Source organism: Melanerpes formicivorus, unplaced genomic scaffold, assembly GCF_026170545.1.
Source record: "Melanerpes formicivorus ecotype bairdi unplaced genomic scaffold, bMelFor1.0.p_v2 SCAF_69, whole genome shotgun sequence".
In the NCBI taxonomy this organism is placed as follows: domain Eukaryota; kingdom Metazoa; phylum Chordata; class Aves; order Piciformes; family Picidae; genus Melanerpes; species Melanerpes formicivorus.
This window is the reverse complement of record NW_027142421.1, coordinates 1,506,944-1,524,624: the sequence shown is the minus strand read 5'-3', so window position 1 is coordinate 1,524,624 and position 17,681 is coordinate 1,506,944. Positions and strand designations below refer to the sequence as shown.

General features: G+C 44.4%; 1 protein-coding gene across 4 annotated transcripts in view; it reads left to right on the top strand.

Moving 5' to 3' along the window:
• Window positions 1-17,681, top strand: part of FARS2 (phenylalanyl-tRNA synthetase 2, mitochondrial) — a 232,482-nt gene that overhangs the window by 119,498 nt on the left and 95,303 nt on the right. For all 4 annotated transcript variants that reach the window (XM_068163005.1, XM_068163001.1, XM_068163003.1 and 1 more), the window contains exon 6: window positions 11,220-11,380. In XM_068163005.1, coding sequence (XP_068019106.1) covers window positions 11,220-11,380 — 161 coding nt within the window. The remainder of the gene's footprint in view (window positions 1-11,219; window positions 11,381-17,681) is intronic.

Here is a 17,681-nt window from a genome sequence, read left to right as displayed (position 1 = left end):
AATTGGACACATTATGTCTTTAATTTGTGAGAATTCCTAAAATCTCCTGGTTTGATTTTGTCAACTGTAAGCATCTCACTGCAGTACTCTTAAAGTGATTTGCGAGTGTGGGTGTGTGGAGTTCTGATGTCGTTTAAGAATGGTCCTATTGAGTGATGGATTGGAAGACTCAGAGTTCTTCGAATGTGTCATAAATCTTGGGCTTGATGATCTTTGAGGTCTCTTCCAACCTTGGTGATACTGTGAAATCAATAGCCAGTTTGCATATCCTGGGTGGCAGGATCTTGATAGGTCTCACAATCCTCCACAGCCCAAATATGAGCACCCAGAAATCAGGCATCTCTTCCTAAAGGAGGTGTTGGAGCCCTTCTTTCTTTTTCATCTGAAATGGTGCCATAATCCCAAGATCTGTATTAAATATTAAATAGTTTGTCTACCATGCCTTGAAAAGATAAAATGCTCCATAAATGACAAGTGACATTTATAGAAGTCTTTCTGATTGTAGTTTCATGAGGAGAGGAAGCCAAAGATGCTACTTAAAATGCTGCCATGTAGAAAGCATGCAGTTTATTTACCCCAAATTAGACATTTAACTATTTGCAGCAGCAAGAACTGACAGGGAGTTTGCATGTAAATGACCTGAGAGTGTGTTTGTTTAAAATGTCATCTGCTGAGAAAGAATATCACACTGTCACGTTCTACCTCCCATCTTTTTTGGCACTGTAATGATACAATCTTTCAGACTCCTTTTACTTTTTTTCAGCCCACTGAAATCCTGTGTAATATCTATAGATCACAGAATCATTTAGGTAGGAAAAGACCTTTCAGATCATTGAGTCCCAACTATTTTCTCTGCAAAGCTTTCTGCTGAGATTAATATTTCAGGGCTTTTCCCAGGTGAAAATTTGTCCTTAGCAAAGATTGAGCATGATTTTCCTATAAAGAATTACATGTACGCAGACACACAAAGTCACAATCCCAGAGCTGTGTAAATCTCAGGGCACCTGCAGAGGTCTGTCCTCCAGCCTCCTGACAGAAGCAAGTCCCAAGCTGAACGGGATGCCCAAGATGTTGTTGCTCAGGTTTCAAAGCTCTCTCTTCCCATCTCACTCCATCCAAGTGAGCCATCCCACTGTGTTTAAACCCAGTGAAGTTGTTGCTCTGTCACTGTGCTCCAACTTTTAATTTCTCCTGGTTTCTACCCATTTATTTTCAGTCTGAGAATCATAGAAATGTTTTAGTTGTAAGAGACCTTTAAGATCATCAAGTCCAACTGTTAACCCAGCACTGCCACTAAACCATGTCACTCAGCACCACGTCTACATAGCATTTAAATCCTCCCAGGAATGAGAACTCCACCAGTTCTCAGGGCAGCCTGTTCCAGGGCTTGACAACCCTTTTAGGGACAAAATTTTCCCTAACAACTAAACTAAACCTCCTCTGCTGCAACTTGAGGCCATTTCCTCATGTCCTATCACTTTTGGGAGAAAAACTAACTGACTCCAGATCTTCCCTTACTTTCAGGAGAGAGGCAGATTGCTGGCCTAGCCAGCTTTTAAAGTGACCATGTGGGTTTATGTTGCCTTTAGTATTAGCCAAACTGCTGGAGGGAAAGGGTGGTGGAGTGCAGTACAATTACAACCCGATCTAGTGTGAGGTGTCCCTGCCCATGGCATGGGGGTTGGAGCTGGATGATCTTTGAGGTCCCTTCCAACCCTGACAATTCTGTGATGCTGTGATTTGAGCTGATGCAACCTTCATCCATAGCTATGCTGATACAATTCGTATTTACTCTTACTGAAGTATCTGTAGATATGATGGAGGAAGCCAAGAAGAAACTGCTTCTATTGACTTGCTATTTCTTTTTTGGAAAGGTCACTAAAAATTTACCTAGTGACAAAATAACAGCCCAATTAGTATCTGTCCTGTAAAACTAAATGTTAATATACTTCAGATTCTCCTCTATTGACAAGTGGGACTGATAGTCAAGATGGGCTTCTCTAAATGAGTGCAGGGCAGAAATCACCAGACACAGCCGGCAATTTCTCTAGCAATTGCTGTCAACTTTCAAACTGGAAAGGAAGCAAGGTCTAATTAAAAACTATCTGTAGATTTATTTTCTAGGAAGTGTCTTCTTTTAATTATATTTCTGATAGCTGTAAAAGGCACAACTTGATTAGGAGAGTAAATCTTAAAAGCCCAGCAGCCCCTTTATCCTTTGCCTGGAAAAATTCCCAGTGGAAAATAGTATTTCATTAATTGTCATTACTTAGGAATTATAAAATTAGGGGATCTAACACTGCTTTTTTTTTCATTCATTTATTTAAATGTCAGTATCATTACCTTTCCAAAATGAAGTCTGGTGCATAACAACAGACTAATTGCCAACTGTGGAAAAAGGAACCATTAGCGGGAGAACTGGAGATGTTTTTGAGAAAGGAATCTCTTTAACAAGGGGCTTTAAATTGCAGCTTTTCAACTGAGCAAGATAAATTATTTTCCTTAATATATTTATTCCTCCAGAAAGAAACATAGATGAATAGTTCTCTCTGTTAATTCATTTAAATATTTTATCAGCACATTAAAATCCCATGTAGTCAACGCAGTAACCTTTCATTTATGCTTCCATTCGTATAGTTCCTGAGGAGGTTACAAAACTTGGAAGCTTGGAGTTTTCCCACTGAGGTCTTCTGATACACACCCTTCCATTACACACTTGAGAGAGAGTCTCTTTTCCCACCAAGAAAGTGGTCTGTCCTCTGTGCCCCCACCATGTGATGTTTCCCCTGTTTAAGAGACACAAATCCAGCAGAGGCTGTGAAGATGATGAAGAGACTAAAACATCTCTTGGAGGAGAAAAGGCTGACAGACCTGGGGCTCTTCTGCCTGGAGAAGAGCAGACATTAGAGAGGATCTTCTCAATGTTGGGCAATATCTGAAGGGCAGAGGTCAAGTGGATGGAAAAGAGTCTGGACTCTTTTCGGTGAACAAGGGGCACCAACAGGACAAGGGGCAACAGGCACAACCTGGAACTCTGGAGGTTCTATCTGAACAGAAGGCAAGACTTTGCTGTGAGTGTGCCGGTGCCCTGGACCATGCTGCCTAGAGAGGTTGTAGAGTCTTCTTCTCTGGAGAGAACCAAACCTGCCTGGGCACTGTGGTCCTGGGCAACCTGCTGTGGGTGACTACTTTAGCAGGGAGCTTGGACTAGATGATCTCCAGAGGTCCCTTCCAGCCCAAACCATTCTACAATTCTCTTCCTTCCTGTGTGAGAAAGTTCTTAATTAAGTGTAGCAACATCTCCTAACAAACTTTTTCACATGTGGCTGTTGTGTGTGTCAGTGTCTGACTTCAGACCATGGGATCTGATCTGTAAAAATGTTGAGTGCTCAAACTTGCAGGTGTAGTAATTGGGAGCTATACTTTGGACATATCAAATGCCATGCTCAGAAACATCAAGTCCCAGGTGTCTCAGGTTGGAAGCAAACTTAATAGATGCTTTTTATCTTTAAGTCTCTGTTCCCTAGTTCCCAGTCTGCTCTACAGGGAACAGCCAGACTTCCTCAACAAGAAGGGAAGAAGTGGAAGAAGGGAAAATAACTCCTTAACATTTTCCAAGCATTCAATTTTTGTCACCCTGAATGCTTCATTGAGAAGCTCATAGAAAAAAAGAATGTGTCTTCAGAGTTCTACCTGTATTTTACTCAGTGGATAGGGCACTTGGCTTCCATGTTCAGCAACACAAAGAACACAAGCAGGGATGCTTAACCACTGCCACTTCTCTGTGCTGAACAGAGCAAAGTCTCATGGAAAAATCAATGCTTGTTTGACTCATTGACGAGAGCATCATAATGTATTTCTAAGATGAGAGCATCTTAGTGTTCCTTAGGCACCTTAATTATAGCATCTCAGATTATTTGAATGGTTCATTAAAGCACCAAGTGTTGTGTTAACACTCACTTTTGTGGGCCATTTCTTGGTTGTTAGAAAACTGAAAGATGGAGATACTCTGTTGCTATCCTCACTTTCTTATTAATCAGTGTAATACAATTATCAGCTTGGTAGAGTCATTCTGTATCTATGTACTGCTATAATTACTGCACATACAAAAATCTACTTATAATTGAGAGTTTATATGAACATAGAGGGAGATGAATGATTTTTTTTTTCCCCCCAAGCGGTTTTGGAAGTTGGAGTTTTATGTGGTAGTCTTTGTCTTCTTTGGGTATCTTTTCTAAGGAAAATCTGTCTTCCTTCAAAGGTAGATAAAGCTGTTGTCATTTCAAGCTGTTCTCAGGGACAAAACTTAATCTTGAGCCAGCAGTGTGCTCTTGTGGAAAAAAACCTAATGCTCTCCTGGGGTACATTAAGAGCGTGGCCAGCAGGTTGAGAGAAGATCTCCTCCTCCTCTACTCTACCTACTGAGACCACAACTGTGTCCAGTTCTGGGCTTCCCAGTTCAAGAGGGCCAAGAAACTACTGGAGAGAGTCCAGGGGAGGCTACAAAGGTGCTGAGGGCACTGGAGCATCTCTCTGAGGAGGAAAGGCTGAGAGTCCTGGGGCTGTTTAGCCTGGAGAAGAGCAGACTGAGAGGAGATCTTCTCAATGCTAATCACAGTTTAAAGGACGAGTGGGCCCAGACTCTTTTCAGTGGTGTCTGGCAACAGGTACAAATGGGAACCCAGGCAGTTCCATCTGAACATGAGGAAAAGCTTCTCTGCTGTGAGGGTGCTGGAGCACTGGACCAGGCTGCCCAGAGAGGTTGTAGAGTCTCCTGTGGAGAGATTGCAAATCTGCCTGAATGTTGGAATCCTGGGCAACCTGCTCTAGGCAACTCTGCTTTAGCAGGGGTGTTGGTCTCTTCCAACCTTCATCATGCTGGGATTCTGTGATGTTTAAGGATTTCTTACTGGAAGATTGGATTGCATTTGTGTTCTTCCTTGCTCTGCCTGTTGTTCTTGAACAAAAACTTCTTGTAAGACACTGAACAGTCAAGTTTCATATTGGTGAAATGTTGCTAAAGATTTGCACGTGAGGGCAATGACTATATACAGAGGAATTTGTACAGCTGTACTTCTACCTGTGGAGAAATAAAATACACAACTGAATTTCTGAACTGTACTGTAGACTTGGTCAGGACTTAGGACAGGAAGTTGCATTCATCCATGGAGATGTCTGGTCTTGAGATCTACAAGGAGAAAGGAAAAAAAAATCTCTCAAAAACTAAAGAAGCTGTTTGTTCAGCTCTGTAGGCTGAAGTACAGAGGAAAAGGTAGACCATACATCATAAAGATATTTGTAGTTGATGACTAGTATCTTGTATTGCCCTTGGGAGTTAAGTGTCTGCTTTATCTGATATAATGTGAAAGGTTGCAGGTTAACTGCAGTGCATGGTTAGGGAAAAAACCCAACTAACTGAAGTTTTAAGTAAGATTCTGGTTGTCACTGATTTTGTTGTCAGTGCTTAGGAGGTCATGTGGGGATGGGAGAAGTGCAAAGATAGGAAGATGGAAAGGAGCATGGGAGGAGGACTGAAGAATGTTAGGGGCAGAAAGATAAAAGATTTGGAAGCTTAAAGTATCAGTTCAAGGTGGGAATATTCCTTCTTGTTGGTGCTTTGGTTTACTCTTTCCTCTTTTTGCTCATCTGGTTTTCCTGTCTTCTTCTGCTCCAGTCATCCATTTCTCCCTATCGGGAACATTCTGCTTGCAGACATTTGGCCTGGTGAAATACTGGTGAAATGTGTGTTAATTACATATAAGAAGAAAGATGAATCTGGTGGATGGCTTCCCTGGGTAGAAATGTTTATAACAGGCTGTTCCTTTGGTATGTACCCAGGTATTTTGATGATGAAACGAAATAAGCATACATATTAAAATCTCAATCAAAGCCTTTAAAGTTTTTTCACTTACTTTTCAAGCGAAGCAGACAGAACAGATCAGTCTGACCCAGGAGAGAAAGTTGTGTTCTCAAAAGTGACTATTATCATTAGAAAACTATTCCACATGTGAGATTGAGAAAAAGAAGTTCTTTTTTTTCCCACAGAACAGGCATAATTGAATGTTTACTTCTTCTCTTGAGTTCTCAAGGAGTGGCTTACTTAGCATGCACAGTCTGAAAGCCAAGTCCTTTTTCAGGAGCTAATTTAAACTGAATTGCACACGAGAGCCTGACTGCATCAATTTAATGGAGTTAGAGAATAATAGGACAGTTTGGATTGGTTTTTTGTTCACTGAAGAGAGACATTCAGGAAGAAACTTCAGTGAGTTTTTTGGCCTTGGTTGCTTAACATCCCAGACACCTGACCTTGCACTTTTGGAAGCTCTTCTCACACTATAGTACTCTTTTTTTTCTGTGTAAAACCAGACTCCCAACATATAGGAGTTTTATCTCAAATAGGAAATAATTTTAAATAGTTTAACACAGGTAGACATGGTTTGCTTCATTGCTGCAGACCTCGGGCAGAATTGCATTCCTAAGCTTTAGCAATATTCACAAAATCAACCAGGTGGAAGAATCACAGAATCACCAAGGTTGGAAGAGACCTCAAAGATCATCGAGTCCAACCTGTCACTACAGACTGCATGACTAGACCATGGCACCAAGTGCCACGTCCAATCCCCTCTTGAACACCTCCAGGGATGGTGACTCAGCCACCTCCCTGGGCAGCCCATTCCAATGATGAATGACTCTCTCAGTGAAGAACTTTCTCCTCACCTCTAGCCTAAACTTCCCCTGGCACAGCTTGAGACTGTGTCCTCTTGTTCTGGTGCTGGTTGCTTGAGAGAAGAGACCAACTCCCTCCTGGATACAACCACCCTTCAGGTAGTTGTAGTCAGCAGTAAGGTCTCCCCTGAGCTTCCTCTTCTCCAGGCTAAACAATCCCAGCTCCCTCAGCCTCTCCTTACAGGGCTTGTGCTCAAGGCCTCTCCCCAGCCTTGTTGCCCTTCTCTGGACACGTTCAAGTGTTTCGATGTCCTTCTTAAACTGAGGGCCCCAGAACTGGACACAGTACTCAAGGTGTGGCCTACCCAGTGCAGAGTACAGGGGCACAATGACTTCCCTGCTCCTGCTAGCCCCACTATTCTTGATGCATGCCAGGATGCCACTGACCTTCTTGGCCAACTGGGCACACTGCTGGCTCATGTTTAGGTGGCTGTCAATGAAGATCATCAAATCCAACCAAATCCCTAACTAATCAACTAAACCACAGCACTAAGTGCCTCATCCAGTCTTTTCTTAAACACCTCCAGGTGTTTAAGAATTTGCAGAAGCTGTTTTTCAAGGCCTTGTTTGTAAGCTGTCCATTAATCACATAGAGTTTAAATGTGGGCATAGGTCTTTGTTTTAGGCTTGTTTCATGGCTTGTGTCAAGTCACATGTTCATTATTTCTATGGCTTACTTTCTACACAGTTGAAAGCAATGATATGTTTCATAAAGTATGATGTAGTCTGTATATCCTTGAGAAATACAGATATATATTCTTGAGATCCTGCTCTTCCCACCAGTTTAGTTCCTGAATTTTCTCCATGAACAGATTTTGACTGGAAGCAGGAGATCAAATTCAAGTCTTGGCTTTTGGAACTCATCCCAGCTTTCAGCTACATGTGCTTTGTGTATATTAATTTTTGGCCACTTGGTGAAGCATACCTCTTATGCAGGCTTTTGTATGCTCCTGACTTTGCCTAAGTCCAAGATCAAAATTTAATTTTCACTTCTCAGTAACTGCTGAGAACAACAATTTTAAGACAAGTTTAGGCTTTATTGAAAGATTTCTTTCTTGGCAGCGTTACAGGACTAGAGAAAATTGTTAAATAAAAGCCAGCATAGGTATAAAGTAAGTGTGACCAAAGTGTCAGAAAAAAGTTTTGTCAACCTGTACCTATCGCATAACATGTCTTGCAAATCTTGTACTGTGCAAAATGTTCTGTCTCATACCCCTGAGAAAGTGTGTGGGGAAGAATTAAGAGTCAGACTAATATGAATGGTATTGTAGTGGCCACCTGATCAGCAAGAGGAAAATGATGAGGCCTTCTACAGTCAGCTGAAAGTAGCCTTGCAATCACATGCCCTGATTATAATGGGGAATTTAACCACCCTGATATTTACTGGAAAGGCAACACAGTGAGGCATAGAGAGTCCAGGAGGTTCCTGCAGAGCACTGATGATACCCTTTTGACACAGATGGTGGAGGACCCTGTGAGGAGAGATGCACTGCTGGAGCTTGTCCTAATGAACAAAGAAGGTCTGGTTGGTGATGTGAAGGCTGGGGCCAGCCTTGGCTGCAGTGACCATGAGATGGTGGAGTTCAGGATCATGCAAGGAAGTAGGGTAGTAAGTAGGATCACAACCCTGGACTTCAGGAGAGACAGCTTGGACCTCTTCAGAGACCTCCTTGGGAGAATCTCATGAGTCAAGGGCTGAGCCCTTGACAAGGGCTCAGGTCCAGCCAACATGGATTTAGGAAGGGCAGGTCCTGCCTCTCCAACCTGATCTCCTTCTATGATCAGGTGACCCGTCTGGTGGACGTGGGGAGGCCTGTGGATGTGGTCTACCTGGACTTCAGCAAGGCCTTTGACACCGTCCCCCACAGCAAACTGGTGGCTAAGCTGTCAGCTCGTGGCTTGGACCACTACACTCTGTGCTGGGTTAGGAACTGGCTGGAGGGCCAAGCCCAGAGAGTGGTGGGGAATGGTGCCACATCCAGCTGGCAGCCAGTCACTAGTGGTGTGCCCCAGGGATCAGTGCTGGGCCCCATGCTCTTTAACATCTTTATTGATGATCTGGATGAGGGCATTGAGTCAGTCATCAGCAAGTTTGACCAAGTTGGGAGCAGATGTTAGTCAGTTAGAGGGTAGAAAGGCTCTGCAGAGGGACCTCGACCGACTGGACAGATGGGCAGAGTCCAATGGGATGGCATTCAACAAGTCCAAGTGCCGAGTGCTGCACTTTGGCTACAGCAATCCCATGCAGAGCTACAGGCTGGGGTCGGAGTGGCTGGAGAGCTCCCAAACAGAGAGGGACCTGGGGGTGCTGATCGACAGCCACCTAAACATGAGCCAGCAGTGTGCCCAGGTGGCCAGGAGGGCTAATGGCATCCTGGCCTGCATTAAGAATAGTGTGGCCAGCAGGGGCAGGGAAGTCATTGTGCCTCTGTACTCTGCTCTGGTTAGGCCGCACCTTGAGTACTGTGTCCAGTTCTGGGCTCCTCAGTTTAAGAAGGACATCGAAACACTTGAACGTGTCCAGAGAAGGGCAACAAGGCTGGGGAGAGGCCTTGAACACAAGCCCTGTGAGGAGAGGCTGAGGGAGCTGGGATTGTTTAGCCTGGAGAAGAGGAAGCTCAGAGGTGACCTCATTGCCCTCTACAACTACCGAAAGGGTGGTTGTAGCTGGGAAGGGGTTGGTCTCTTCTCCCAGGCAACCAGCACCAGAACAAGAGGACACAGTCTCAAGCTGCACCAGGGGAGGTTTAGACTCGAGGTGAGGAGAAAGTTCTTCACCGAGCGAGTCGTTCGTCATTGGAATGTGCTGCCCAGGGAGGTGGTTGAGTCACCATCCCTGGAGGTGTTCAAGAGGGGATTGGATGTGGCACTTGGTGCCATGGTCTAGTCATGGGGTCTGTGTTGATAGGTTGGACTCAATGATCCCCGAGGTCTCTTCCAACCTTAGTTATACTGTGATACTGAGTTAGGGCTCTAGAAAATAGGGGGCTGAAGAGAGCTCCTCCTTAAAGCTCAAGATCAGTGCATTCCCTTGACTGAAAAATCAAGCAGGGGTGGCAAGAGACCTGCATGCATGAGCATGTATTTTCTGTGAAAACTCAAATGTAAGAAGGAAATTCACAGTATGAGAAAAAAGGACTTGGGAGGAATATGGGAACACTGTCATAGGATGTAGGAATGCCACAAGAAAATCTAGGGCCCTCTTGGAATTAAATCTGGCTAAGGATGGAAAAAAAATCTTGTCTGTGCATATAAATAAAGGGTGTTGTGCAAGAAGTGAGGGGTAAATTTAGTAAGAGATGAATTCTAGCTGAGTCCTCAGAGATCAGAGGGGCTAGGTATACCTGGACTTTTTTAACAGGGCTACCAGTTGGGATGGGTTGCTCTAGGTCTGCTACCAGACACAGTGGCAGCCCAGTTTTGCTGTAGGTCTGGTTCTCTTCAAAGGGAACAGTTGGATGCACAAAAAGCAACACAATTTTGCCAAGATTGTAGGTCCAACACCAGGTGTACAAACAGTCCGGTTTGCTGTAGGTCCAGTTGCATTCGAGCAGTCAGAAGCACCAATAACAGAGTTTATTTACACTTACAGCATATTCACAGAGTCTGTCATTGCTGGCAATAGGAACTTAACCACAGAAATCTCTGCACAGGTATAAGAAAATGCAGTTGTGTTTACATGTCTAATTACCTGGGACAAAGTACACTCTTCTCTTAACCAAGGGCACAACTTACCAAAAGGGCATCCCTTCTGGGGAGGGTGAGGAGGACAGAGCCCAACAATGTTTTCCCTAGGTCTTCATTGTCAAATTCTCATCCACACACTGGGTTCCCAAAAGGCCTAATATTTGTACCTTGGTTTTCTGTTGTGTAAAGCCTGGAGGTGAGACTGTAGCCCCTGTTTGGTTGCACAAACATTTCTTCATGGGCTTGTCTTCTGCTGGGAAAAACCATCTTCTGCCAGGAAAAATTGACTTCTGCCAGTAAAAGCTGATTGCAGATGGGAACAGATATCTTCTGTGATAATCAAGACAAAAGGAATGCCAGGGCCATACCTGGCTCCAGCCAACATTCCTTTTTGATCCCATCACAAACAGGGACAGCTGGGTCTTCACCCAGTCCCAATGTCTGCTTTAGACCTGGATGCTAATCGTTTATGCTTTCCTGTTTCCAATATTTGTGCTTCCAACAGATAGGTGCCACGAGGATGGGACCAATCAATTTTTCAGTGGTACCCAATGACAGGACAAGAGGTAACTGGCACAAACTTGAACATAGAAAGTTCCATCTTAACATGAGGAGGAACTTCTTTACTTAATACTCTTATTTCTTAGGACTTCGATCTTCCATTTGGCAGTTACCTGTAGTTTTTTTCCCCCTGTCTTGTTACTTCACCTTTTTGTTCTTTCTTGGTAAACAGTGAAGATTTTATCAGCAATTTTTCATGTTGTAAACTTAAGCTCTTGTATTTTTATCTTGCTTGTTTATTGCAGCTGGTGCTGAGGAAAAAATTGGCTGGGCATTTGGCTTGGGTTTGGAGAGGCTGGCCATGATCCTGTATGATATCCCTGACATCCGACTTTTCTGGAGTGAAGATGAACGCTTCTTGAAACAGTTTGTTGTGCCTCACATTTGGCAAAAGATAAAATTCCAGGTAAAATTATATATGTGATCATAACTTTATGTCAATAACAAGTGTGTGTAGACTAGAAAACATCACACAATTAAAATTCTGTGCCATTGACTGGTTAGGGTTTTAAGCAACAGCTTTACAGCTATCATGACTCTTTGATAACACTGTGGTAGCTTTTGATGATAGCATTTTTTTCAACCAAATCATGTTGTGAGGTGCTTCTGATGGGCAGTGAATATCTCTGCTCTGAGTAATAACTAAGCATATATTTAACTTATAAATGTATCCAGAATAGGGATTGATTTAGGCCTGTGTGTTGTTCGGGTATGCTCTTGAGTTATGTCCACTGTTCTGTTTCATTAAAAAATATGTTTGGTGCTGAACATTAAATATTACAGCACATTCCAAAATTTCCCCATTGTTTTCACTCCATGTTCATTGAAGTCAATGTGAGTTGCATTGTCAAACTTGGGCAAAATGCTTTGTGAACATGCCTTGCTGTCTTTAGCCTCTCAGCTCTCCAGCCTTGTCCCTTCCTCACAGTGATGGCAGGGGGAGAGTGCAGGCTCAGCTTCTACTTGGTTTGTAACACCTCTGCTCAGGTGATTTCGTGGTTAGTCACCTTGCTTTAACTTCTTGTAGTTGCAAAGTAATCAAGCATGGATTGAATGGAAATGCTACTTCCATAATCTTTTTCAGCAGGAGCATGGGACAGTTCACATCAGGTGGTATCACTGGTCTTTGGGGCAGTTGAGCTGATATTGCTGTGTAGATGCTTGACAGTCTGAAGCACCAAAGCATCAGAACACTTGGTATCTCACACTGAGGTTTTTTGAGCTCAATAGCTGCACATACTGGTGGTGAATGGAGTTAAATCCAGTTGGTGTCTGGTCACTAGTGGCATTCTCCAGAGTGCAGTATTTGGACCGATTCTCTTTAGTATCTTTACCAATGATCTGGACAAGGGAACTGTTTGCACCCTTAGTAAGTTTGCAGATGACACTAAATTGAGTGGGAGTGTTGATCTGCTTCAGGGTAGGCAGGCTCTGCAAAGAGATCTGGACAGGCTGGATCAGTGGGCCAAGCTTAACTGTATGACATTTAACAAAGCCAAGTGCTGGATCCTGCACTTGCGTCACAACAACCCCAAGTAATGGTACAGACCTGGGACAGAGTGGCTGGAAAGCTGCCTGGCAGAAAGGGACCTGGGGATACTGGTTGACAGTCAGCTGAACATGAGCCAACAGTGTGCTCAAGTGGCCAAGAAGGCCAACAGCATCTGGGCCTGTATCAGGAATAGTGTGGCCAGCAGGAGTAGGGAAGTGATTGTGCCCCTGTACTCAGCACTGGTGAGGCTGCACCTTGAATGCTTTGTTCAGTTTTGGGCCCCTCTCTACAAAAAGTCATTGAGTTGCTGGGATGTGTCCAGAGAAGGACAGCAAAGCTGGTGAAGGGTCTAGAGAGCAAACATTATGAGGAGCAGCAGAGGGAACTGGGATTGTTTAGCCTAGAGGAGGCTGAGGAGGGACCTCATTGCTCTCTTACAACTACCTGAAAAGAGGTTGAAGTGAGGTGTGGGTTGGTCCTTCTCCATAATATCAGGTGACAGAACAAGAGGAAATGTCCTGAATTTTTTTCAAGGGAGGTTTAGGATGGATATTAGAAAAACTTTCTTCACAGAAAGAGTGGTCAAGCATTGGAATAGGTTGCCCAGGTGGTGGAGTCACTGTCCCTGGAGGTGTTCAAGAAACAAGTGGACATGGCACTTTGAGACATGGTTTAGTGACCATGATGGTGTTAGTTTGGTGGTCATAGCCAGTGACCTTAAATGTCTTTTCCAACTGAAACAATTACATGATTCTAGTTCCTGCTGGCATTTCTTTCTAAAGGGATAATGATCATCCTAATGAGTACATTGTGAAATAGTCTTTGGTGCCAGTATGAGGTGTTGTGTGATGGGAGTTAATAAGCTAGTTTTGCTTGCTTGCTTACTTGTGTTATTTTTCAGGTATGCTGTAAAACCAAGTGGGCAGACCTTCTGTGTCTGCTTTCTAGAGAGTTATAATTAATGACTCACATGGTTTATTCATAGCATATTTGAAAGAAAGAAAACTTCTATCCAGTCTTCCAGTGTTGGTGTTGCAAGAAATCTCAATAGACACTAAAGAGTGTCAGATTTTCTGCGTGCAAGGTCGCACCATGCTTTTCAGCCCAGCTGAGCTGACTCAAGACAGTCCAGTTGGTTTGAGAGCCTTTCACTATGCAAACGGAGTCCTGCAGCCTCTGAAGGCTGGTGTAAATGCCCATCCTTTCTGTGCTTAACTGAGATGGACCTCTGTCCTAGTTTAAAGGGGGACAGGTTGCTCTGTTGCTCCAAAAGGGGCAAAAGACAAACACTCACACAAATGGATTGGATAGTAATGGAAAGTTTAAGTGGAAAAGCAATTCATGTACTACAAAACTACAAGGCGTAGTGGTGAGCATAGCAAAGCAGATAAAGTTCAAAGAAATCCCCAATCTAATCTTAACACACAAGTTCCTTTACTCCAGATCAAAACCCCAACTCTCCCCTTCTCCCTGTTTGGGGTTCACCAAACCCCCCAGGGCTCTTTCTTATCCCCATTGCTAGGTTGGTTTCAGGCTCGCCAGGCCTGAACTGCCCCCACTTTCTACCCTGGAATTACCCAGGCCAAGATTTTGCAGGGAAAAAAAAATACTCAGGCCAAAGAGGCCTGGGATACTCCCTCACCATTACGAGATAAGTGAACATCTCTCTCCCAAGGGAGCCTGGAAAAAAGACTGAGAGGGAATCTAAAAAACTTAATATAAATATCCAAAGGATCATGAGAGTGGAGCTGGGTCTTGGCTTGGGTTAACATAGCCCACTGTCATAAGCCCCCCTCTTCCCACACAGATGGGAGGGAAAGTAACACAAAAAACCTGGACTCAGGTAAGGAATTTACTGAGATAGTAGAATGCACAACTACTTTAGCCTGTTTGCAGAAAACACACAGCAAAATGCAGAAGCAGCAGAAGCCAGCAATGAAATGGTTTCCCCCACACCCAAGCAGGCAGCAGCGAGCAGACTAGACAAGACAAGCGCCACAAACCTGAAAACTGGAAGCTTCTCATGTTACAATCTGAACGTCAAGCCCCGTGATACTTTGCTCCAGCCAGCACTTCCATTTAGAAGCTGGTGTGAAGGCAGCATGGTTTTATCAGCATCAGATTCAATTTAGCCTGTGACAGCTCTTTTCAGTGATAGGACAACAGGCACCAGGTACACACTAGAACACAGGAACTTGCACTTGAACTTAAGGAAAAACCTGATGTTGTGGGTGCTGGAGCTCTGGAACAGGCTGCTCAGAAAGATCATAGAATCATAGACTCAATAAGGTTGGAAAAGACCTCAAAGATCATCAAGTCCAACCTGTCATCCAAGACCTCATGACTACTAATCCATGGCACTAAGTGTGGATTGTGGAGTCTCCTTCCCTGGAGAGATTTCAAATCTGTCTGGATGCATGTCTGCGCCCTTGACTTAGCAGTGGGGTTTGACCAGGTGAGCCTCAAAGGTCTCATCCAACCCTCACCATTCTATGATTCTATGGCTTAAAGTGTGTTCTGTGCATTGTAACAGCCTGAATGTGTCAGAAGTTGTGGCTCAGTTGGTAGCGCATCAGACCCTTAATGGGAAGGTCGTGAGTTCAAGCGTGCAGTGGGCAGTAGTGTCCTCCCTGAGGAGGTCATGAGGTTTGTCGTGACAGGTTGGACTCGATGATCTTTGAGGTCCCTTCCAACCTTAGGAATACCGAATACTGAATACTGAACTTTTCCACGTGTCATCCGTAGCTGGGGAAAGCTGACAGTGCTGGTGCCATTGTGGCCCCTGAGCAGAGCTATGTTGGAGTGCTGCTCCTCACAGATCAGATTATTGAACTGATTTGGGTCACCAAATCACTCTGGTTGGTGATACAAGTCACAGCAGAGACTGGTAATGTGCCTTTAGTCACTTGTGCAGAGCTTCTGCTCAGGCTGTGAAATCCAAGACTAAGGATGAACAGGTTGGGAAGGCCTAAGCACCTGCAGGACGTAATGTAATAAAACAAATGGCTTGGATCTGGTCTCGAGTGCTGTGCTACAGCTGTATTCATCAGAACTCTGAGTATTGCAGCACATTGCCACTTTCCAGAGCATGCTGAGCTGGTGCTATTATAAAAGAAAAAAAGAAAGCTGCTGTGTCCATGGGTTGGCAGCTCAAGAACAGGTACCCAAATGAAATGACGTTTAGAGGAGGAAGGCACTCACAGTTCAGATGAAATGTGCTGTGCCCAGAGGTGTTGATTAAGATGAATGGGCTATGGTGGCAGGACGGTTCCTGGACCCTCCATCACTTCAGTGCCACAGAGAGCAAGTGATGTGTCACATAATTGACTGCTGATTCATTCTCTCCTTGCAAAGTTGCTTTCATTTGCTGCTGCTGCTGGTTGTGGCTGCTGTTGTTTTAAATAATTGTTTATTTGGATTGCAGATGGGCCTTGTGGCCCGGACTGAGGCAGAGCAGAAGCTGTGCTGTTCTAAAAGAAGCTCTGGTACAGAGGGAATCTGGATGGGATTCCTAGCCAAGCTGCAAACTCCCTCTGTGAGATTATGGGAGTTGCTTTCTCTTTCTCTTCCTCATTTCTGCAATATCTGCAATAAACCAAGCACCACCTGCTCTTTACCACCCACTTCCATCATCACCAGAGTCTGCTCCTTCCTTCTATCTGCTGGCACATGAAGTCTCTCCAAACTCAGTTTCTTCATAATAACCTGTTAACATCAATGCTCAAAATTCAGACTTTCTAACCAGGGTCATCCTGGTGGTGCTGGGACAGACAAAGCATGCAGAAAGATCTGCTGGGAGACATAAGGCATTGATAACTTTTGGCAGTGGAGTGAGCAGAGCTGACAAGCAGCTTGAACTGGCACCATTTGCTCCCCACTGAAGCCAGAATTGTCTTAGTGGTCCTAATCCAGGAGAAGTTCTCTACTTTGAAAAGTGGATGCTCAAGGTTAGTTGAGGTAGAACAAGTTTATCAACAAGATAGAAGTTTTCATTTTATCAACGAGGTAGAATGAGTTTAACAACACATAGTTGTGTGGAAAGAATTGATTAATGATAATAAATATGTGAAGGACAAGTTTCAGGAGGATGGAGCCATCTCAATGATGTCCAGTGAAATGCAAGGGTCAGTGGGTGCAAACTGGAGCATAGGAGGTTCCACATAAACATAAGGAAAAACTTTTTCACTGTGAGGGTGACAGAATACTGGAACAGGCTGCCCAGAGAGGTTGTGGAGGCATTCAAAACCCACCTGGATGTGTTCCTGTGTGATCCTGCCCTGGCCAGGGCACTTGGACTGGATGTTCTTTCGAGGTCTCTTCCCACTCCTAACATTCTGTGCTTCTGTGATTCATTATACAGGAAAGGAAATCAAGCTGAGCTTATCTTTACCCTGTGCAAGGTAGCAAAAGCTGGCCAATTAGTCCCTATTCTAATGATGAAGGATTTATCTGGTAGCCTAGTTTGCACTGTCTGTTGTGTGAGTCTTCCTGTTCACGCTGTTGCATAGAACAACTTTTTTCCCTTACTGTGCACTTCTCCGTTCCCTGAGACAGTCATCATCCCTGGGCATCTTTCCTGTGCACATCCTTCTTTGTTGCTGGCCTGCATCAGGAACAGTGTGGCCAGCAGGAGCAGGGAGGTCATTCTGCCCCTGTATACTGCACTGGTTAGGCTGCACCTTGAGTACTGTGTCCAGTTCTGGGCCCCTCAGTTTAAGAAGGGTGTTGACTTGCAGGAGTGTGTCCAGAGAAGGGCAATGAAGTTGGTGAGGCGTTTGGAGCACAAGCCCTATGAGGAGAGGCTGAAGGAGCTGGGATTGCTTAGCCTGGAGAAGAGGAGGCTCAGGGGAGACCTTTTTGCTCTCTGCAACTACCTTAGGGGAGGTTGTAGACAAGCGGAGGTTGGTCTCTTCTCCCAGGCAACCAGCACCAGAACAAGAGGACACAGTCTCAAGCTGCATCAGGGGAGGTTCAGACTGGATGTTGGGGGGAAATTCTACACAGAGAGAGTGATTGCCCATTGGAATGGGCTGCCCGGGGAGGTGGTGGAGTCACCATCATTGGAAGTGTTTAGGAAGAGACTTGGTGGGGTGCTTGGTGCCATGGTTTAGTTGATTAGATGGTGTTGGATGATAGGTTGGACGTGGTGATCTTGAAGGTCTCTTCTTCCATTCCATTCCATTCCATTCCATTCCATTCCATTCCATTCCATTCC